Raw genomic sequence first — 21289 nt, 5'->3', positions numbered from 1 at the left:
TGGGCCAGGCCTTGAGAGCCCTCCAGAGGAAGAAATTGTTCCTCATGCCCAACCTAAAGCTCCTCTGATGCAACTTGAGGCCATTTCCTCTTGTCCTATTGCCTGGGAGGAGATGCTGAACCCCCCCTGGCTCCAGCCTCCTCTCAGGGAGGTGCAGGGAGCCAGAAGGTCTCCCCTCAGCCTCCTTCTCTCCAGGCTGAACAAGCCTGGGTCTCAGCTTTGAACTGAGGATGGGGGTTTGAGCAAGCTGCTCGACTTGGAGATGTCCCTGCCCAGGGCAGGGGCTTGGAACTAGAAGATCCTGCAGGTGCCTTCCACCCCAAACCATTCTGTGATTCTCTGATCTTCTCCCTGGGACTGGCTGGAGAAAAGTCAACTTCTTGCAGCCTCTCAGTACTTCAAGAGGCCTCTGAGCAAAAGGCCTCCAAGGAGACTGGAGGAGGAACCAACCTTCTCTTGAGGCCGGGTGTCCTTTGGGCTGGGGAAGTTTAGACTCGAGGTGAGGAGAAAGCTTCACTGAGAGAGTCATTGCTCATGGGAATGTGCTGCCCAGGGAGGTGGTGGAGTCCCCATGCCTGGAGGTGTTCAGGAGGGGATTGGAGGTGGCACTTGGTGCCATGCTCTAGTCATGAGGTCTGTGGTGACAGGTTGGACTGGATGATCTCTGAGGTCTCTTCCAGCCTTGGTGATACTGTGCCATGGGGGGCACTGAGGAGAGTCTGTGAGAGGAGGGGGGCACAGGGGGGTGTAAGCTCCTGCAGAGGTGCTGTGTGCAGCCCCCCTGGCTCAGCTGCAGGCAGGTGAAGCCTTTCTGCTCTGTTCCCCTCAGCTCCTCGCCCCAAGGGCCCCGGTTTCCAGCCTCAGCTGGGCTCTGCCTTGTCTTGCAGGCTGGCAGAGGCTGCTGCTGGAGGGTCGAGCCCAGCCGAGGAGTGATCCCCGCCGAGGGCCAGGTGTCTGTGTCTGTCACAGCCCATCTGGACGACACAGGGCAGTTCCAGGCCGAGGTGCAGCTGCTGGTGGAGCACAGCCGTGGCTACGGCATCCCCGTGCGGGCCCTCGGCGTCGGCAGCACCATCGTCCTGGACAGGCCCTTGGCTCCGCAGCTCAGCCTGGGCACTCGCTTCAGGTAGGTGTCCCTCAGCTCCTGCTGCTGCCAGGGGCTCAGCCAGGGCAGCTCGCTGCAGTGCCCAAGGGATGCTGCCCTGCCCACAGCAGCTGAGAGGATGTGCTGGGGAGGGTTGGGAGCCTTCCTCAGGGGCAGGACCGTGAAGAATGCTGTTGATGACTTGGCTCAGCCAAAAGGCCCCCAGAGAAGGCCAGCACAACTTTGGTACAGCTTGCCCAGGCTCCTGGGCCCGGCTGGGAAGGATCCCCATCCCAGGCACCTTCAGCAGCAGCTGAACGATTTGGGCAGAGGAAGGGAAAAGACAACTCTAAACCTGAGCTCCCCTCCAGAGCCAGAGCCCAGGACCTGCAGTTTCTGCTTCGGTCACAAGATGGACTGCCTTGAGCTGCTGCCTGCAGCAAAGGCAGAGCAAAGGGGGGGCAGGGGGGAACCCCAAACTCCGGAGGCTTTGCCTGAGCTCCAGAGGCAGCTTCCTCACACAGCAATGTTCAGGTGGGGAACTTCTGCCCAGGGCAAGAGGCTGTGCCGGGAGCTGCAGGCAGGCAATGTCCTGAGCCCAAGCCGCGCTCTGGGTGCAATGGCAGAGGCAAAGCGAAAGCAGGAGCTAAGCTTCCCCCTTGTCCGCAGCGAGAGGGAAAGTGGAGCCGCTGGGCAGCGGCGGAGGGGAGGCTCCAGCAGCACTCCCCCAGCCGGCCGGCAGCCGGGCAGAAGCAAGGGGGGAAAGGGAAGGGTTTCCCACCCCCCCTCTCTGGAACTGCCGCTGGAAACAAAGCGGAGCAGCGGCAGAGCAGCGAGCTGAGACGGAGCCGAGGAGCTCCTGAGCAGCAGCAGCAGCAGCAGCAGCACAGCGGGGAGCGGCCAGGGCCCTGCCCAGCAGCTCTGCTGCTGCCTTGGTGCCGCCGGCGAGGCCGGAGCCAGCTCCGTGCGGAGCCTCTGTCCTCTCCCTGCCGCTGCCGCTCCGGGCCTGCGGCAAGGAGGAAGGGCTCTGGGGCAGCCGGGGCTGGGCTCGGCTGTGCCCCGTCGGGACAGCTCTGCAGGAAGCTCTTCCTGGCTGGCTGCAAACAGAGCAGCTGCTGGGAGGGGAGAAGCTCAGGGCCAGGCAAGGGCTGGCTCCTGCTGAAGCTTTGAGCCGGCTCAGCCTTTCCGAGGGGGTTGCACTGCCAGCTGTGTGGTCAGACGGCAGCGGCACCAGCTGGGGGAGCGCTGGGCAGCAGCAGCTCTGCTCACCTTGTCCATCTCTGCTCCTCTTGCAGCCTGGCTCCCTGCTGCTACAGCTTCCAGGTCACCAACCGAGGCCGCCGCTCCCAGCGCCTCTACTGGACCCTAGGAGGCTGCTCCCTGCCTGCCCAGCGCGGACAGCTCCCTGCCCTCAGCAGCACCGAGGCCAGAGCTCCCCCCCAGAGCCTCGCAGCTGCCTGCCCTGTGTTTCAGCTCCGGCCCAAGGTTATGGAGCTGAGGCCAGGCCAGACGATGGAGGTGATGCTGGAAGCCTTCTCCAGCACTCCCCAGGTGAGCTCCCTCCCGAGGGCTGAGCCTTCCCCATCAGATCACCTCCCCTGGGGCTTGTCCTGCAGTCACAGCATCAACCAGCCTGGCAGAGACCCCCAGGATCACCCAGTCCAACCTATCACCCAGCCCTGTCCAATCCACCAGAGCCTGGCACTGAGAGCCTCCTCCAGGCCTTCCCTGGAGACCTCCAGGGGCGGTGACTCCACCACCTCCCCGGGCAGCACATTCCAGAGGCCAATTCTCTCTCTGGGAAGAACTTCTTCCTACCAGCCAGCCTGAGCCTCCCCTGGCACAGCTTGAGACTAGCTCCAGTTCCATCCCAGCAGCTCCTCCAGCTTTCTGCAGCGCTGTGCACAGCCAGGGCAGAGTCCTTTGGGGCAGGGCTTGTCCCAGGCAGCACAGACCTGCCCAGAGCTTTGTGTGGCTGTTGGCTGCAGCAGGATGGCCTCTGGAGCTCAGCAGAACTGGGCTGCAGCAGAGGCTGTGGAGGGCAGGGGCAAAGAGGGAGCAGTGAGTGTGACTTGAGGGCAGTGGCAGGGCCGTGGCTGGCAGCTGCAGGCTGTCTCCTGGCCCCCTGCTGGCAGCCCCCCTGTGCCCTGTGGCTTCTCCCTGCAGGCGGTGAGGGAGCAGCTGCTGTGCCAGGCCGCGGTGGGCGGCGAGGCCAGGAGGAGACAGATCCTGCAGGTGGAGCTCAGCTGCCAGTTCGTTGCTCCTGCCCTGCAGATGTCCTCCACAGCAATCTCTTTCCACGTGGAGAAGGTGAGCCTCTGGCTGGCATCCTGGCACTGAAGCCCTGGCTGCTGGCTGGAAGCTGTGGGCTGCCTGTGCTGGGCTTGCAAGCAGGAGGGGAAAGAGCTGCTCCCAGTCCCCAGGGCTTTGGCTGATGACTGCAGCAGGACCAAGCTTTGGCCATTAGCACTGAGGTCCTTCCTGGCTCCCCTGGGGCTGGGAACAGCCTCAGCAGCTCGACTCTGCCCTCCTTGGTGTAGCACCACTGAGAAGAGTCTGGCCCCACCCCCTGGTCCCTTTGGCTCCTGCTGAGCATTGCTCAGCTGCCCTCTGGGGCTGCTCTTCTCCAGGCTCAGCAGCCCCAGGCCTCTCAGCCTTTGCTCCTCAGGCAGATGCCCCTCAGCATCTTGTCACTGTAGCAGGGGCAGCAGGTGCCTGGAGGGTGCTGGCTGGCTGTGCCTGGTCAAAGCCAACCTTAGGCTGCTGCAGGCCCTCCCCTGCCTCCTGCCCAGCAGCCCTGCTTTGAGGAGGCTCCTGGAGCTGGAAAGGTTGCAAGGGGGGCAAGCTAGGTGACTGGAACTCCTCTTGTGCTGCTGTCCCCAAGAGAGGACACACCACTGGAGTCAGATGCTCTGGGCTCACACTCTGGGCTTGATCTTTTGGCAGCAGCTGCCTCCTCTCGGGGTCCCCTTCCCTGCCTGGCCCATGAGGCTGTGCCCCTGGCCCCTGGGCAGTGCTGTGGTTTGCAGCCAGCAGCAGCTGTGCTGTGCTTAGAGAAAGCCCTTCCAGAAGGGCAGAAACAAACCCAAAGAGTCCAGAGGAGCTGTGCTGAGCTGTGGGGGCTGAAGGCTTGGAAAGGCATCAGAAGGGGAAGGAGGTGCCTGGGCACTTGAGGTTGGTTGATGCTTCTCTCCTGTGGCTGCAGCAAGCAGGGGATGTCCTAACTCCCCTGGCCCAGCCTCTTGCTCTGAAGAACATCTGCCCCCTGCCACTCAGCATGGTCCTGGCCTTAGGGCAGCCCTTCTCCATCTGCGACGTGGAGCAGCAGCCCCTGCCTGCAGATGCTCAGGTGAGCAGCCCTGGGCCTTGCTGCTGCTGGAGTGGGAAGAGGGAGGGCTGTGCTGCTGTGCTGCTCTTGGGAGGGCCTCCAGGAGAGACTTGGCTTCTGTGGAGTCAGCAGAGGGCTGGCCTGAGCTAAATCAGGTTGGGAATGAGCTGCTGGAGGGAAGAAGATACCCTCTGAATGGGGAAGAGAGCCATGGGATGCTTTGGGTGGGAAGAGACCTTTCAGCTCAAGAAGGCCAACTGGGAACTCCTCACTGCCAGCTCACCACTAAAGCATGGCCCTCAGCACCAGATCCCCAGGACTCTGCCATGGGATGGGGACTCCACCACTGCCCTGGGCACCACTCCTGTGCCCTGCCGGTGCCAGCCCTGCCAGGGCCAGGCTGCAGTGCTGGGAGGAGCAGGGCAAACAGCCTTGGTGCCAGGGTGCTGCTCTGGGGGGGGCTTTGGTGCCTCTGCTGCAGCCTGAGGGGGGCTGGGCCAGCAGTGGGGTGGGGCTGGCACAGGCAGGCCCTGCTGGAGCCACACTTGGGCACTGCCATGGTTCATGCCCTGAGCCCTGGGGACGGCATCCCACGGCTGCTGGATGCTCTTCCTCTCCTTGCAGCCCATGAAGCTGGAGGCAGGCCAGGAGCTTCAGCTCTGCATCAGCTTTAACCCTGCTCATGAAGAGGGTTTGCACTCCTGGCAAGTGGAGCAGGCTCTGAGGATCCAGTTCCTGGAGCACCCTCACCAGGAGCAGGTCCTGCTGCGGGGAGAAGTCTGCTGCCCCAACCTGCACTTCCAGAGCATGGCTGTGGACTTTGGCTGCATCCTCAATGGCACTGGAGCTGTGCAGAGCCTGGAGATGAGCAACTGCAGCCAGCTGCCTGTCTCCTACTGCTGGCAGCTGCTGCCAGACAGCCAGGGCAGCCAGCTGAGGTATGGCCACCTCTGCCCTCTCCTTGCAGCTCTTCTCCTTCCTGCTGTCCTGCTTGTGCTTTGCAGAGACCAAGGTGCTTTCCCTGGGCTCTGGCCAATTGCTTTCCCCTTGCCCTGGTGGGAACAGGAACAAGCCCTCCAGCTGAGCTCAGGCTGGCTGCTCAGGGCACAGGAGTCCTGCAGCACTGTGATGCTGGGCAGCAGACACTGTTCTGCAAGCCAGCCTCTGAGACACTGGCAGCACTTCTCCTGGAGCCCATGCCCCCCAGTCCTGCTTTGTCTCTGGAGCTCCAAAGCCCTGCTTGGGCCCTGGGACAAGCAGATACAAACTGGGAGCTCTCTGCCTTCCCTGCCAGCCCCACCTCTTCTCATTCCAGTCCTAAGAACCGACACAGGAACTGCCCCCAGGACGCTGTCCAGTGCTGGCTCCCCAGCTCGGGAGAGCCAGGGACCTCCTGGAGAGAGTCCCAGGGAGGCTGCAAAGCTGCTGAGGGGCCTGGAGCAGCTGTGGGAGGAGCACAGGCTGAGAGCCCTGGGGCTGTTGAGCCTGGAGAAGAGCAGCCCCAGAGGGCAGCTGAGCAATGCTCAGCAGGAGCTGAAGGATGGGGGCAGGAGGCTGGGGCCAGTGCCTGGTGCCCAGTGCCAGGCCATGGAGCCTGCTGCCCCCTGGGGCTTCCATCTGAGCAGGAGGAGAAACTTTGGCTGTGTGGGGGCTGGATTGGCTGCTCAGAGGTGAAGCCTGCCTGGCACCCAGCCCCTGCTCCAAGAGCCTCCACCTTCAGGCAAGCAGAGGCCACTCCTCTGTCCCCCCAAGCACAGCTGCTCTGCTGCTGCCAAACCACAGGCATCCTCTTGCCCCCTGCCCTTCAGCTCTTGCCCAGCACTCAGAAGATCCCTTCTGGGCTTGCTCTTCTGCAGGCTGCACAGCCCCAGGGCCCTCAGCCCCTGCTCTCACCTTGTCTCTTTAGAGACAAAGCCTCAGCTCCTGGGGCTGCTGCAGGGACAGGACAGAGGCTGAGGGCTCCATCGCTTCCTGGCTGCAACCTGGCTGGTAGCTTCTTTTCCTTCCACCTTCCCCTGACCTGGAGTGGTGCCAGGGATGGGGCATCTCCCCCCTCCTCAGGCACCCTGGGCCAGTGTCTCCCTCTCCTCAGCATCCCAAATGTCTGCCTTGTGTCTGCTCTGAATCTCTGAGCTCAAGCCTCCCCCCACCCTGGGCCTGGCACACCAAGCCCTGCTCCAAAGGCTGTCCCCAGCTTCCTTGTAGGGCACTGGGAGTGCTGCAAGGCCACCAGAAGGTCTCTGCTGGGCTCTGCCCCTTTGCTTCTCAGTCTCCCTTTTTGCACAGTGTGTGTCTGGCTGCCCTTCCTGGTGCCCTTCCTGGCCCCCAGCCCTGGCCTCTGCCCTGTCTGCCAGCAGCCAGGTGCCTGCACTGCCCCTGTGCCAAGCTGGGCAGCCCAGAGCCTGGCCCTGCTCCATCCTGGGCTGGAGCTGCTGGGCCAGAGCCAGTGCTGAGCTCAGAGCAGCAGTGGCCAGCCAGGAGCTGCTGGGGCAGTCTCCCCTGCCTGCCCCTGCAGTCCCTGCTCACAGGGAGCTTCTGTTCCAGGTGCAGCCTCCCGGCCCCAGCAGCGCAGGAGGAGAGAGCCTGCGGGCAGCGCTCGGCCTCTGCAGGGAGCAGCTCCGGCCATGGGGGTGTGGAGGAGCCAGCCCAAGCCCTGGGGGCAGTGGGGGACCCTGCCCAGGAGCCAGCAGATGCCCAGGACTGCCTGGAAGCAGAGGTAGCTTTCCTGGGACACCTCCCAGCTTGCCCCCAGAGCCCTGCTGCTGCCAACCTCCCTTCTCATGGCCCCGCGGCCCCCTGAGAGCAGGAAGGGCAGCAGGGCCAGCAGCTGGACACAGGGCTGCTGGGGAGGGACAAACAGGACAGTCTGGCTGGGGGAGGCCTCCCTCAGCTCCTCCTGGCCTCTGGAGAGTTTGGGCTGGGTTGTTTCCCAGTGTCAAATGAGGCTTTTACCTGCATGCTGCTGGGAAGGCTTTGAGCTTCCTTCTGTGCCAAGCCCAGCACCGATCCCCAGGGGCCACCTGCTCAGCCCCAGCCATTGGCACATCCTGGCCTTAGCCAAGGGCTGGGATGGCAGAGACAGCCCCAGAGCTCTCAGGGCTCAGGAAGGGACCTGACCCAAGGGGAGGCTCAGCCCTGCCCAGGGCTTTGTCTGCCAGGGAGATGTAGCTCTGCTTAGGCCCAAGGCTGTCCCAGCAGCGTTCCTGCAGAGCCTGCTGGTGGCCAGGCCCCAGCACAAAGCACTTCTGAGCTTCCTGAAGCAGCAGAGCCTCTGGAGCTGGAGGAGCAAGCCCAGAAGCCTCTCTCAGAAACAGGGCTCAGAAGGCCAGAGCCAAGGCTCCCTTTGCAAGCTGGCACCTCTGAGGTTAAAGACAAGCTGCCAGCTGCTGCAGGGCAGGAAAACATCTCAGCTGCCTTCTTCAGGAGGGTGTCTGGAGAATAATGACCTGGTGGAGCTCCTCAGCTCTCCAGCAGCCATCAGGGCATGGAATGAAACCAAAGCACCACCGGAAACTGGAGAGCTGGGCCAAGCCCTCCCTCAGTCCTCCTTTGCTGGGGGAGTCTCAGGGGCAGCTGTGTCCCTGCTTTGGTCCTGGAGAACCTAAGCTGTCCAGGCAGGAGCTTCTCAACATGTTCTTTGGGCAGGAGGGAGCAGAGCTGGACTGGCACCAGGCTGCCAGCTGCCCCCTTGGGCTCTCTGCCAGGCTCCTGCAAGCTTGTGTGTAGGAGGTGAGGATGGAGCCCAGGCCTGACCTGGGGCTGGCCTTGGAGCCACACTCAGCAGATGCCATGGCCATAGCCAGACTTGATTTGCTCCCAGCTGCCATCTCAGCTGCCCCTGGCTTGAGGAGGTGCTGGAGCCTGCAGCAGAGTGCTCTCACCCAGAGCAGCCACTTGCTCACTGCAGCCCTTGGTGCTTGCTTTGCAGCTGCTGTCCGGTGCCACCCAGCAGGAGGGGGCCCTGGAAGGTGCTGTGCAGCAGGAGGGGGCCCTGGAAGGTGCTGTGCAGCAGGAGGGGGCCCTGGAAGGTGCTGTGCAGCAGGAGGGGGCCCTGGAAGGTGCTGTGGGAGCTCCCAGCCCAGCTGGGATGAGGCAGCTGATGAAGCTGAAGGAGACAGAGCCCCACAGGCTGGGATTGGAGGAGGTAAGTGGGAAGCTGCCTGGCTTCCAGCCTTGCAGTGGGAGAAGCAGTTCCACAGCTGGGACTGCCACTGCTGGCCCTCAGCACTGCTCACAGAGTGGCCTCACATCCCTCCAGGCAGCTGGGCATGGAGAGGCCATGCAGGACATGGTGTAGGGCTGAGCCAAAACACTCCTTGTGCAGCAGCTCTGGGGGCATTCACAGCACCCCAGCATGCTGGGCTTGGAAGGGACCTCTGGGCATCATCAGTCCAAGCCCCTGCTCCAGCAGGGCACCCACAGCAGCTTGCCCAGCAGCACAATGCCCAGGGGGGGTTGGAAGCTCTCCACACCAGGAGACTCCACAACCTCTCTGGGCAGCCTGCTCCAGGCCTCCAGCACCCTCACACCAAACAACTTTCTCCTCCTCTTCACATGCAACCTCCTGGGCTCCACTTTGTGCCCACTGCCCCTTCTCCTGTCCCTGGGCACCACTGAGCAGAGCCTGGCCCCAGCCTCTTGCCCCCCACAGCTCCTTTGTCTCTTGCTGAGCATTGCTCAGCTCCCCTCTGGGGCTGCTCTTCTCCAGGCTCAACAACCCCAGGGCTCCTCCCAGAGCTGCTCCAGGCCCCTCAGCAGCTCTGCAGCCTCCACTGGACCCTCTCCAGCAGTTCCCTGTCTCTCTGGAAGTGGGGAGCCCAGCACTGGAGCCAGGACTCCAGAGGTAGCCTCCCCAGGACAGGGGAGAGGGGCAGGAGAATGTCCCCTGGCCTGCTGGCCACAAGCTGCACATCTTCTTCACCCTGTCACTAAGCAAGTGCTGGAGAGGACATTTGCCAGTGGCTTCTGCTGTAGCATCTGGAGAGACAGCAGAGTGCAGATCAGAGAGTGAGGAGCAGCAGGAGTCAGGGGAGCTGGGCTGGAGGCCCCCCTGGCTGCAAGGCCTCTCAGCTTAGCACCTGGTGTGATCCTCCAGCCAGTGAGGAAGGTTGGAAAGCCAAGTTGTGCAGCAGAGAGAATTTCTTGCTGCCAGGATCCCTCCCAAATGACTTTAGTGTGGTGCATTGATTAAGTTCTTCCCAATCCAAGTGCTCAGCCCCTCCCCTGCTCAGCCCCTCCCCCCACTCAGCCCCTCCCCTGCTCAGCCTCTCCCCCCACTCAGCCCCGCCCCTGCTCAGCCTCTCCCCCCACTCAGCCCCTCCCCTGCTCAGCCTCTCCCCCCACTCAGCCCCTCCCCTGCTCAGCCTCTCCCCCTCTCCTCCCCAGGTGTTCGATGTGCTGCCACTCTACGGGCTGCTGCAGCCAGGCCAGAGCCAGCAGGTCACCTTCAGCTTCTTTGGCCACCCCAAGGTTGTGGCCTGTGCCAGGGCCCTCTGCAGGGTGCAGGGAGGCCCCAGCTACGAGCTCAGGCTGCGTGGGGAGGCCTCGCTCCTCAGCTACCACCTGGACACCACGGAGCTGGACTTTGGGCTGCAGGTAGCGCAGGCTTCTCCTTGTCTGGAGCCCTCTCTGCTGGGGGCTGCCCACTGAGCCCTAGGGCTAGCTGCTGTGCTGGCTCCAGGCCTTGGAAGCACCACCTTGGAGTGATGCATTCTGCTTCCAAGCTGCTCTGGAATGGCCATCCCCACCCCACCCGAGCTGGGAAGTCTGAGCGGGGAGGTCCCTGCTGCCTGGGGGCAGGATGGACTGGCTGAGCTCTGGAGCTCCCTGCTGCCTGGGGGCAGGATGGACTGGCTGAGCTCTGGAGCTCCCTGCTGCCTGGGGGCAGGATGGACTGGCTGAGCTCTGCAGCTCCCTGCTGCCTGGGGGCAGGATGGACTGGCTGAGCTCTGCAGCTCCCTGCTGCCTGGGGGCAGGATGGACTGGCTGAGCTCTGGACCTCCCTGCTGCCTGGGGGCAGGATGGACTGGCTGAGCTCTGGAGGTCCCTGCTGCCTGGGGGCAGGATGGACTGGCTGAGCTCTGCAGCTCCCTGCTGCCTGGGGGCAGGATGGACTGGCTGAGCTCTGGAGCTCCCTGCTGCCTGGGGGCAGGATGGACTGGCTGAGCTCTGCAGGTCCCTGCTGCCTGGGGGCAGGATGGACTGGCTGAGCTCTGGAGCTCCCTGCTGCCTGGGGGCAGGATGGACTGGCTGAGCTCTGGAGCTCCCTGCTGCCTGGGGGCAGGATGGACTGGCTGAGCTCTGCAGGTCCCTGCCAGCCTGGCCCCTTCTATGCTAAGTCCTCCTCAGGGCACTTGGCTGCTCTCTGCTCTCATGCTTGGTGCTGTCCCTCTGCAGGGTGCCCCAAAGCTCAGCTCCTGTGCAGGGCCCAGAGCTCCCTTGTGGCTGGGGGTCCCCAGGTGAAGCTGGCAGAGCCAAGTGCCCTCCTCTCCTGCTGCTCTGCTGTGCTGCCTGCCTTGGCTCTTGTGCCAGTGCCAGCTGCAGGAGATGCCCAGTGCCAGGCCTGTCTCTAACTGCCCGCTCCTCTGTCCTCTCTGCAGCTGTGGGACTCGCTCCTGGAGGCAGAGGTGACCCTGCAGAACAGTGGGAAGCTGCCCTTCACCTTCGTGGTGCTGAGCCCTGGCACGGCCACTGCCCGCAGCCCCCTGCCCGGCGTGCCCCTGGTGGTGCCCAGCACGGTGAGGATGGGGGCAGCACAAGGGACTGTGCCTGTGCCTGTGCCAGCCTGCACTGCCCTGGCTGGGCTTGGAGGGAACAAATGGGGAGAAAGAGAAGAGGAGAGGAAGATCCCCCAGCAGCAGCCAGGGCTGGGAGCTGCCTCTGCTGAGGGGGATGGAATCACAGGATCCTTGGGCTTGGAAGAGGCCTTTCAGACCCTCCAGGCCAGCTGTGCCTCAACTCCAGCCAAGCCTTTCTGCTGCATTCCCTCCCTCCTCTCCCTGCAGGGCTGCCTTGAAGCCGGCCAGCAGCAGGTGCTGAAAGTCTCTTACCTGCCAGAAGTGCCTGGGCTCTTCTGCAAGGCTTTCCAGCTCCAAGTGGGTCACCTGCAACCAGAGGAGATCTGCCTGAGAGGAGAGGGAAGCTTTCCCAGGATCTGCCTGCACCTGCCCAGGAACATCCAAGGCAAGCACTGCCTGGCTGCTCCTCAGGATGCTCCCCTGCCTCTTCCCCCATCTCCCACAGCCAAGCCTGGAGGCTGCAGGGCTCTCAGAGCAGCACTGGTTGCTTCCTGAGTCTCTGGCAGTCCCTGGGGGCTGTGTCCCGGCAGACTCCCTGCTGCAGCCCTGCCGAGCTGCTGGCCGAGACGCAGGCAGGGCTTTGGGCAGGCTTGGATGGGCATCAGCTGGCAGGGGCTGAGCTGCTGCTCTGGGGGAGGAAGCTGGGCAGGGCTGAAGCTCAGGCTGCAGGCAGGAGGAGCAGCTCCCACTGCCCAGAGCTGCTGGAGGAGCGTTGCTGGGAGAGGCGGTGTGGGGAGGGGGCTGCCCAGCCGAGATGCCCACGCTGCCACCTGAGGGGGGGTTTCTGCCCTCAGGAAACAAGAGATGGGAGCAGATTCTCAGGGAGCTGAGAGGGGAGCTGGCCCAGGACAAGGAGAGAGAGAGAGCAGATGCCCTGGGGGAGGCTGCAGCCACAGAACCACCCCCAGATGACTCGGACGCCACGGTGAGAACAGCTGCTGCCCCGTGTGGCACCTGCCAGCCTCTCCCCCTTGTGCCATGGATACCCTTGGAGCCCACAGCAGGCTTCTGGGTGCCCTGCTAACAGGTGGGCCCTCCCTGCCCCACTTAGCTGGGACATCATCAGCTCAGCTCTCCAGCTCTGCTAGTTGTCCCTGCTGGAGCTGGAGGAGCTTCCTGGCAGCCTGGGGGGAATCCTGCAGGCCCTGCTCCTGGGGATGAATTGCTGGGGCCCCATCTCTAGGCTGCTTCTTGCCCCCCAGCCAAGCTCTGCCAGGTGTGCAGAGCTTGAGAGCAGCAGCCTGAGCCAGCCCTGGGACTGTGATCTCGCTGCTCATCTCCAAGAGGCAGCAGCAGCAGCTTCCTCCTGGCCTCCTTGGCAAGAGGGCTTTGCTCCAGGCTGCTCTGGCACTGCTTGGGGGCAGGCCAATGCCTGGAGCTCTGGCAAGTCCCTGGCTTGTCCCTCTGTGTCTGGCCAGATCAGCTTGGATTGCAGTGCCTGGGCAGCTGAAGGGGCTGGAGTTGGTAGCTCTGGAGACAAGGTCCTGCCAAAGAGAGCTGGAGGTGTCCCAGGCAGTGGGGCAGGAGGACTCCCTCAGCCCTCCCAACAAGAGCAGGCTGGGAGCCTCCTGGGGAGCTGAGCCCATGCCCTGGGAAGGAGCTTTGCTGAGCAGTCCCTGTCTTTCCTTGCCTCAGCTGGAGCCTGGGCTGCAGGTGCAGCTGGAGGACATCCTGCTCAAGGAGCACATCCTGGAGCAGCAGGCAGCTGTGGCCTGCAGCGCCCCAAAGGAAGCTGCCTTGAGGCTGCCTGCTCGCCGCAGGCTTCTCGAGTGAGTAAGGACATCCCTGGCCGTCTGCAGGTGCCCTGGGGGTGACAGCCAGCAGTGCAGCCCTGCTGCTGAGAGCTGCTGGGCTCTGCAGAGCCTGGAGCAGCTGTGGCCAGCAGCAAGGCTTTGCTCCTGAGAGCTGTGCCCTGCTGCCTGGGAGCAGCTGAGTGTCCTCGCTTCCCTGAGCTGTGGAGCTGCTCTCAGCTCCCCACAGATGCTGGGCTCTGTGCCTAGAGCTGAGGGGACCCAGTGCAGACCATGAGGCCCCTCCAGCCAGCCCAGACACCATCCCTGCTGGGCAGCCCTGAAAGAGGCAGCTCAGAGCTGGCTTCCTGGTGCCACCAGACCACATCTGACCCGAAGGGCAGGTTGGCAAAGTCTCCCTCAGGGACCTTGGCTGCTGGTGGGACTGCAGGGCTCCCCTAGGTCGCTTGGTCCTTCCCTCTGCTCCTTGATGCTGAGCAGTGGGAGCAGCAGGCTCCAGCTCAGGCAGAAGGTGCTGTGCAGAACAGATCCTGGCTGTGTTTTCCCAGTGGGATGGCTCTGGACAGGACCTTCCTGTGGCTCTCACAGGGGTTGGTGGCTGCGGCCCCTGGGGCTCTGGGGACAGAGCTGGGTGCAGAGTGGTGAAGATTTCCTGGGGGGGAGGGGGAGGGAGAACTCTGCTGACAAGGTCCTGAAGCAGTTTCAGGGGTGGGCTGTGGGCCAGGCTCAGCAGCTGCACTGAGAGCAGTGGAGGTGCAGTGGACTTGTGTGCAGTGGCCCAGGAGCTGTGGGCAGTGCCCACTGGCAGCCAGCTGTGCTTGAAGGTGCCCCTGGGAGCTGCTAGAAGCTGGGCCCTGCCTTCCCTGGCACCGGCCAGAGTCTTGGCACCAGCTGCTCAGGTGTTGGGCTCCAGGGGCTTGAGCTGAGTCGTTGCCCTGGAGTTGCACCTCCCATGCCATGGCAACGTGGCCAGGCTGTGGGCTCAGGAGTGCCCTCCCTCCTCCTTGCAGAGCTGAGCTGCCTGAGTACATCCTGGACTTTGGCTGCGTGGGGCTGGGTGGCATCCACAGGCGCAGCGTGAAGGTCACCAGCCTGGGGCACTTCCCTGTGTCCTTCCAAGTGCCTGGGCAGCTCCTGTGTGGCACAGGTAGGCAGTGCTGGAGACCCTTCCTGTGGCCTTGCAAGAGCTGCCTGTGGCAGCTCAGCCTGAGCCACTGCCACGGAGAGCTCTTGGGGAGCTTTGTCCTGCTGGGGACCTGCTGCTTTGGAGCCTGAGTTCTGCTGGCCAGCAGTGCCCAGGGGCCTGGCCTGCCTGTGGCTGCCCTAACTCTGCCCTGCAGGGGCTGGATGGGCTGCTCACCTTGGGCACCTCTCAGCACCTTCTGCTCTCGGCTGCCAGCAGCAGCAGCTGAGCTTCTCTGGGTGCTCTCTGGCCTTGTGCTGCAAGGAGCTGGAGCCTGGGTGCTGCTGAGCTGCTTGGTGTGAAGTTCCTGAGGTCGTGGCACTTGTGCTCAGCCCTGGCTGAGGAGACAGCCTGGCAGGGGCTGTGCTGTATCCAGACAGGCCTCTGGAGCGGCCCTTGAGGCAAGGCTGCAGCAGCACCAAGCGCTGCCCTGCTGTGTCTGCAGGGTGCCCAGAGGCCTCCCTCAGTTGTTTCTAGGCAGCAGCAGGGCATGGGCAAATCTTAGCTGGGAATTCTCCTTTGAAGAGGTCTGAGTGTCCTTCCCTGGCCTTGCTGCAGCTCCTCAGCTGAAACCTTTTCCTTTCCCCCCTTGGGGCCTGGGCTCTGGCTGTGCCAAGCTTTGGGCCTGCAGCGGTGCCGGGGGAGAAGGAGCAGCAGCAGCTGCTCTGGAGAGGCAGAGTCCTTGCCAGGGCTGCCAGGCAGGACACTCAGGTGGCCCTAGGCTGCTGGTGCCCCAGCTGCTGTCCCCTGTGCCTCAGCTGCTTCCTGTCCATCTCTTGAAGGCTTCAGCGTGGAGCTGGAGCGCGTGGAGCAGCTGCCCTGCTCCCAGAGCAGGAGCTTCACCGTGTGCCTGGAGCCCCAGAGTGCCACCCTGCCGCTGGGCCAGGCGGCCCTGCTGCTGCCCATCCAGGTGCCCTGTGCCTCCTCCCCTCCCTCTGCCCTCACCCCCTGCGGGGGCAGGCTGGGGCCAGCAGCAGAGGCCAGCTGGAGCTCACCTGGCTGCTCTGTGCCTCACCAGGTGACAGGAGGCCCCACGGTTCGTCTGCTCCTGCGTGCCAGGGGGGTTGTGCCCTCCCTCTGCCTCTCCAGGGCCAGGCTGGACTTCTCCCCTCTCCAGTGTGGGCAGTGCCAGGAGGAGACCACTCGGCTCTACAACCAGCTGCCAGTGCCCTGTCAGTGGTTCCTCAGCAGGGAGGAGCCTGCTCAGAAGGTAAAGCACAGACACTCTGCCACTTGCATCTTCTGGGCTGCCTTTCCTGCTTCTCTCTTGCCTCCTCTGCTCCTCTGGCTGCTTCAGCACTTGGGCTCCAGCTGGGCTGAGGAGGCTTTGGAGGGTGCCCTGGGCCTGTTGAGCAGCTGCTGCTTCCCTTCTCTGCCACCTTCAGCCCTTGCTCCTCTCGTCAGGAGCAGCCTCCCCTGCTGCCTCTCCTGCCTCTGGCTTTGGCCACCAGTTCTAGGCCAGGGCTGGCCCCACCTGATTGGGATGGGTGCTCTGAGGCCAGGAGTGCCAGCACTGCAGGAAGCCAGCTGTGTCCTGCCAGAGCAAGGAGACCTCAGCCCCTGGTTTCTGTGCTCAGGTGGACAAGCCTTTGGCAGCCAGCAGGCGTGGGAAGCTGCTGCAGGAGCCCAAGGCCAAGGCCGGCGTCTTTGAGGTGCTTCCCTCAGCTGGAGTCCTGGCCCCCGGGCAGTGGTGCAACCTGCGAGTCAGGTTTTGCCCCGTGGAAGAGGTGAGCTGGGCTGGGGTCCCCCCCAGGAGGTCTGGCAGGGCAGTGTGGGCAGGAGAGCCCAGGCTGGGAGCAGGAGCTGAGCCCTGCCCCCACGGGCAGCTTGCTGCAAGCTCAGCTTCCCCTGCTGCAGCCTCTGCAGAGGGGGCTTGGGGAGCCAAGCCCTGAGCAGAGGACTCCCCTCCTGTCTGGCCAGGGAGAGCTCCTCTGCCCCTCTTGTTCAGCTGCTCCTTGCCCGCCACAGCGCTGCCAGGGCTGGGTCTGGGCACCACAAGCCTGCAGACCTTTCTGCTGAGCACTGCACTGCCCCAGGAGTGGTGCCAGGGATGGGGCATCTCCCACCTCTGGGCACTCCTGCTGCCCACAAGAGGCAGATTGCCAGCAGCCTGCAGAGGGCAAAGGTTACAGCTCCGTGCTCCAGCACTGCCCCTGCCCTTGCTCCACAGAGCCAGCAGCCTTTTGTGGAGCTGCTGGGAGAGGGAGTGCTGAAAGACCTCCTCTGATGGGGCAGGCTCCAAGGAGCTCTGCTCCAGGGCAGCTGAGGAGAGCTGGAGGTGCACAGAGAGCAGGGAGAGGTTCAGCTGCTGGCAGCAGCACTCCTGAGCCAGCAGCCTGCTCTGCTCTCCTGGCAGGGCCAGTCCTTTGGGGAGTCCCTCTGCCCAGCCCAGCCTGGGCTAGCAGCAGCTCTCCCACCTGGCTCCTGGGGGATCAGAGGGCCCTGGGCTATGCTGAGCAGGCTCAGGCTGAGCAGCTCTTTGCTCCAGGTTCCCTCTCCAAAATGCAAGGCAAAGCCCTGTGCTGCTGGGGGGCATCTCCCCCGTGGGGCAACCTGGGCCAGGGGCTCAGCACTCTCAGCATGCCAAGTGTCTCCCTTCCCTGAGCCTGACTCTGCCTTTTCCAGTTTCCAAGCAGCCCTCCTTGTCCTGCTTTCTGTTCTCCATTCAGCTCAGAGGTGCTGCTGCCAGCCCTGGCCTCGGGGCACAGGGTGAGTTTGAGGCCCTGGCACTTCCTGGAGGAGCTTTCTGCCCTTCTCTCTTTTCAGAAGCTCTACAGGAGCAACCTGAAGATCCACATCTGCCACAGCAGCCAGCACCTCCAGCTGCTGGTCTCAGGCAGTGGGCTGGAGCCACGGCTGGAGTTCCAGCCTGAAGTGCTGGAGCTGGGGCCAGTGCTGCCATCCAGCCCTGGGGCACAGGGCACAGTGGTGGTGAAGAACCCTTGCAGCTTCCCCATCGAGTTCTACTCCTTGGAGTATGACCTGCAGTACCTTGCTGAGGAGCAGGTAAAGAGAGGAGCTCTGCTCCCCACATCCACCTTGTGCAGCTTCAGAGCACTGCAGTGTTCCCAGCCTTGTGCCAGGGAGATGGAGACAGGAGGCAGGGCACAGCCTGGGGGGGTGGTGGTTCAGAGTTAGCCTCTTCTGCTGGCAGGCTGTGGAGGGGCTTGGCTGGTCCTGCAGTTGTGAGGAAGGCAAGAGGGGGAAGCTGGCCGGGGCCGGGGGGGTGGCTGGGGCTGGGGCCGGGCCGGGTGGGGCTGTGGCTGGGGCCGGGAGGGTTGGCTGGGGCCGGGGCTGGGACTGGGACTGGGACTGGGGCTGGGGCTGGGGCTGGGGGTGGCTGGGGCTGGGGCTGGGGCTGGGGCTGGGGCTGGGACTGGGGCTGTGACTGTGACTGTGACTGGGGCTGGGGCTGGGGCTGGGGCTGGGACTGGGGCTGGGGCTGGGGCTGTGGCCGTGGCTGTGGCCGGGGCCGGGCCGGGCTGGAGCTCCAGCAGTGCCTCCCAGGGGTGGTTTCTCCTCCCCATGCACAGATCCTGAGGGCGCTGGAAGGCTTCGACTGCCGCAGCACCTTGCTGCTGCCTCCTCGTGCCCCGGGGGAGCAGCTGCCTCCAGAGCTGCTGCAGCTGTCTCGGGGCCAGAAAAGGCTGCAGGATCAGCAGGCCAAGGCCAAGCCTGAGCAGCCCACAGCCCAGGACGAGGGTGAGGCTTTGCTCTCGGCTGTCCTGAGTGGGGGCTCAGCAGGGAGCCCAGCCCCCAGCTCTCCAGGGCCTCATTCTCTGGGGCTCCAGCAGTCCTCATGCCCCAGCTGGGTGGAGCAAGGCCCTGGTGAAACTGTGGCTTGGCACAGCCAGCAGTGCAACCAAAGCCAGCTCCTCTCTGCCCTGCCTGGGGAAGCAATGAGGATGGCTCCTGGCAGGGGGGAGCAGGGCCAAGGGAAAGGCCTGGGCAATTTGCCTCAGCTTTGCCAAATGAGCCTCAGCTTTGCCCCAGCAGCTGCTGGGATCAGGGTGATGGGGAAGCTGTGCTAGGCAGGGCAGCACCGCTGCTGTCCTCTCTGGCACTGCAAGCTGAGGAGGCTCTGGGTGACCTCCTGAGGGCTGTTCTGGGCAATTCAGAGCCCAGCCACATCTGCTGCAGTGCCATTCCTCAAGCACCCAGCTCCTGGAGGAGCCCCAGATGGAGCCTCTGCCTTGGGACTGTCTCAGATGCTCCTTTCTGGCTTTGCCCTTCTTGCTCAGCAAGCTTGGCACCACGCTCCCATGAGGGCCATGTGGACAGCTCATGGCAGGAGACCGGGCTTCAGTCCTGTTGGGTGTTGCTGCATGCTCTGCTCTCCTCTTTCTGCCAGCCCATCCACTTGTGGGCACCTGGAGCAGCATCCAGGGCAGAGCCTGATCTGCACAGGCTTGAGAGGAAGGGCAGGGCGAGCCCATGGGTGTGCCGTTGGCTTGAGCAGTCTCCTCTGCCGGGAGCCGAGGGGCTGGTGAGGATGAGGAGGATGAGAGGAGGGCAGGAGGCTGACTCTTGTACCTGTGTGTGCACAGCAGAGCATCAGCAAAGCACCACTGGCAGCAGGGAGGCCTCAGAAGAGCCGCAGGCCAGCCCAGTCCATAGGGTCCTGGCCCTGGGCAGCGCTGCGTCTGCCGAAGGAGCTGCAGCCCCACAGGGCAGGGGCATCGTGGTCATCGTCCATGGGGCACCCCTGGCAGGTAGCTGAGCTGCAGCCTGGGCTGTGAGGAGGGGGGAAGCAGGGGAGATGTGTCCTGGCGGCCCATGGCGCTGGCTTGAGCGGCTGAGGTGCCGGGAGGTGAGGCACGGCTCTGCCGGGCTGGCCCCAGGCCCTCAGCAGCTGCTGCCAGGGCTGTGGCTCCTCCTGTGCCCAGGCAGCTGGGCTCTCGTTCCCCCCAGGAGGGTGAGCCTGTCCCCGTGGCCGCATGGCCCCACGGTGGCTGCCGTGCTCCACGTTGCCTTGCGGAGCGCTCCCCAGCCCCGAGCTGTGCCCAGCTGCTGCCCGAGGCAAGGGCAAGCAGCCCAGGGCAGGGCAGGGTCCGAGCGGTGCTGGCACAGGGCTGGAAGCGGCAGCCTGGGCGCAGGCTTGAGGTGGGCTGCAGCCCTCAGCTGCGTGGGGGCCTGGCAGAGCCTGTCCCCGGCAAGCCCTGCGGCCGCAGGGGTCCCCAAGCAGCCTCCCTCTCTCTGCAGGCAAGACGTCGGCAGCGGCCGCCCTGGCCAAGCACTACGGCGCCGCCTGCCTGTCCCTGGACGCTGTGGTGAGCGAGGCCGTGGCGGCCGGGAGCAGCGCGGCAGGGCGGCGAGCCCGGGAGCTGTGCAGCGCCGGCAGCCAGCAGAGCCCGCAGCAGCCACAGGATGGCCGTAAGGAGCCAGGCTGGGCCCGGAGCGGCGCTGCGGGAGCCCCCGGGGCTGCGCCTCTGCCGGCTCCAGAGCAGTGGCACGGCCCCGGGGGGCTTGGGGAGCAGGGCTGCGGCACGGAGCGGGGCAGAGCCCTTCCCGAGAGCCTCTCTGGGCACTCAGGCTGCAGCCCGAGGGCTCGGGCAGGGGCACTCTGCCTCCTCTGCACAGCTTCCTTTGCTCGGGCTGGGGGAGCAATCTTCCAGCATCTTCCTGGGAGCTGTTCTCTTGCCTGCTAGCTCCAGCCTGGCCCTTGTGGCCATCAGCTGGGCTCTGCTTGGGCTGCTTTTGCAGTGCTCAGCTGGGAAGCTGCCTGGCCTGCAAGCTGCTGGCAGGAAGAAGGCTCTGGCTCCCTGCTGGGGTTGTCTCCCGTGGAGCTCTTAGCTCCATGGAGATGGGCAGCAGAGGTTGGGCAATGCATCCAGAGCTCTCTGCCTTGCAAATGCACTGTCCCTGCCAGGGTGCCCACTGCTCTGGAAGGTGCCTGGCTGCTCCCCACAGCAGCCCCCTGAGTCCTCTGTGCCCTCTGCAGGCTCCCCGGGGTGGCGACGCTACTCCAAGGCCAGGCTCAGCCGCAGCCTGAGCCAGCCCAGCTCTGGGGACAGAGGCAGCCAGCACTCCCTCAGCTCACCAGGCCAGGCCAGAGCTGGGGCAGGCAAGAGGAAGATGTCTGTGGAGAGACAGCTTGCAGCAGAGTCCTCAGGCTCCCAGGTGAGGCCTGGCCTGCGCTGGCTGATGCCAGGGCCCTTTCCCTTCCCTTTGGGAGCTGTGTTGCCTGGGGCAGGGCTGAAGGAGGATCAAATGCAGCTGCTGAGCCAGCACTGCCAGCTCAGCACTGCACCCTGTCCCGCAGCACCCCATCTCTGTGGCTTTGCAGTGCCTCAGGGGTGGGGACTGCAGCACTGCCCTGGGCAGCTGAAGGTCAGGCTGGCCCAGCAGGACCCTTCCTGGCCCCACGCTGCCTGGGCCTGAGCTCCTGCTTGTCCTTCCTGTGCTGTGGGCTGCTGCCAGCGCTGGGGGCTGCTGCTCAAGGGCTGTGCTCTGCAGGCTTGTCCCCTGCAGCCTCTGACCCACGCTTGCCTTGGAGTTTGTTGCTAGTGAGAGCTCCAAGGCCAGCAGCTGGGATGGCTCAGGGGGTTCCCAGGGGGCTTTCTGCTCTGGGGATGTTCAGTGTGCTGCTGTTCAACCCCCAGGGCTCCTCTGGCTCTCCTCTGGTCTCGGCGCCTCCGGCACAGCTGCGGCTCAGCCCCAGGGGCAGCGGCGTGGCAGAGCTGGGCCTGGGGAGCTGTGTGCTGCCCCAGGAGCTGCTGGTGGCCATCCTCTCCGAGAGGCTGCAGGTGCGTGGCCAGGGGGGGAAGGAGAGCTTCCTGCTGGAGAGGGCCAGGCAGCGCAGGAGGGCTGGGAGAGGAGGAGGAGTCCTGCTGTTGGAGGGCTCCTGGGCTCAGTACATTTGGGGATGACACCCAGCTGGGGGCAGGAGTTGATCTGCTGGAGGGCAGAGAGGCTCTGCAGAGGGCCTTGGACAGGCTGGGCAGATGGGCAGAGTCCAAGGGCAGGAGATTGAACACATCCAAGTGCCAGGTGCTGCACAGTGGCCACAGCAACCCCAGGCAGTGCTACAGGCTGGGGTCAGAGTGGCTGAGAGCAGCCAGGCAGAGAGGGACCTGGGGGTGCTGGTTGATGGTAGGCTGAACATGAGCCTGCAGTGTGCCCAGGAGGCCAAGAGGGCCAAGGGCA

General features: G+C 64.4%; 1 protein-coding gene across 1 annotated transcript in view; it reads left to right on the top strand.

Moving 5' to 3' along the window:
• The window catches only part of LOC137455229 (hydrocephalus-inducing protein homolog), a 60568-nt gene that overhangs the window by 18936 nt on the left and 20343 nt on the right, over positions 1-21289 (top strand). The window contains exons 18-38 of the mRNA XM_068165849.1: positions 888-1126; positions 2380-2635; positions 3251-3394; positions 4290-4433; positions 5037-5350; positions 6957-7128; positions 8341-8556; positions 9798-10007; positions 11012-11149; positions 11417-11594; positions 12004-12134; positions 12845-12978; positions 13971-14107; positions 14926-15053; positions 15162-15353; positions 15721-15870; positions 16910-17149; positions 17677-17845; positions 19346-19516; positions 20085-20263; positions 20746-20889. Coding sequence (XP_068021950.1) covers positions 888-1126; positions 2380-2635; positions 3251-3394; positions 4290-4433; positions 5037-5350; positions 6957-7128; positions 8341-8556; positions 9798-10007; positions 11012-11149; positions 11417-11594; positions 12004-12134; positions 12845-12978; positions 13971-14107; positions 14926-15053; positions 15162-15353; positions 15721-15870; positions 16910-17149; positions 17677-17845; positions 19346-19516; positions 20085-20263; positions 20746-20889 — 3786 coding nt within the window. The remainder of the gene's footprint in view (positions 1-887; positions 1127-2379; positions 2636-3250; positions 3395-4289; positions 4434-5036; positions 5351-6956; positions 7129-8340; positions 8557-9797; positions 10008-11011; positions 11150-11416; positions 11595-12003; positions 12135-12844; positions 12979-13970; positions 14108-14925; positions 15054-15161; positions 15354-15720; positions 15871-16909; positions 17150-17676; positions 17846-19345; positions 19517-20084; positions 20264-20745; positions 20890-21289) is intronic.

The sequence above is a fragment of the Melanerpes formicivorus genome, unplaced genomic scaffold, assembly GCF_026170545.1.
Source record: "Melanerpes formicivorus ecotype bairdi unplaced genomic scaffold, bMelFor1.0.p_v2 SCAF_93, whole genome shotgun sequence".
Classification (NCBI taxonomy): domain Eukaryota; kingdom Metazoa; phylum Chordata; class Aves; order Piciformes; family Picidae; genus Melanerpes; species Melanerpes formicivorus.
This window is presented reverse-complemented; position numbering and strand designations above follow the sequence as displayed.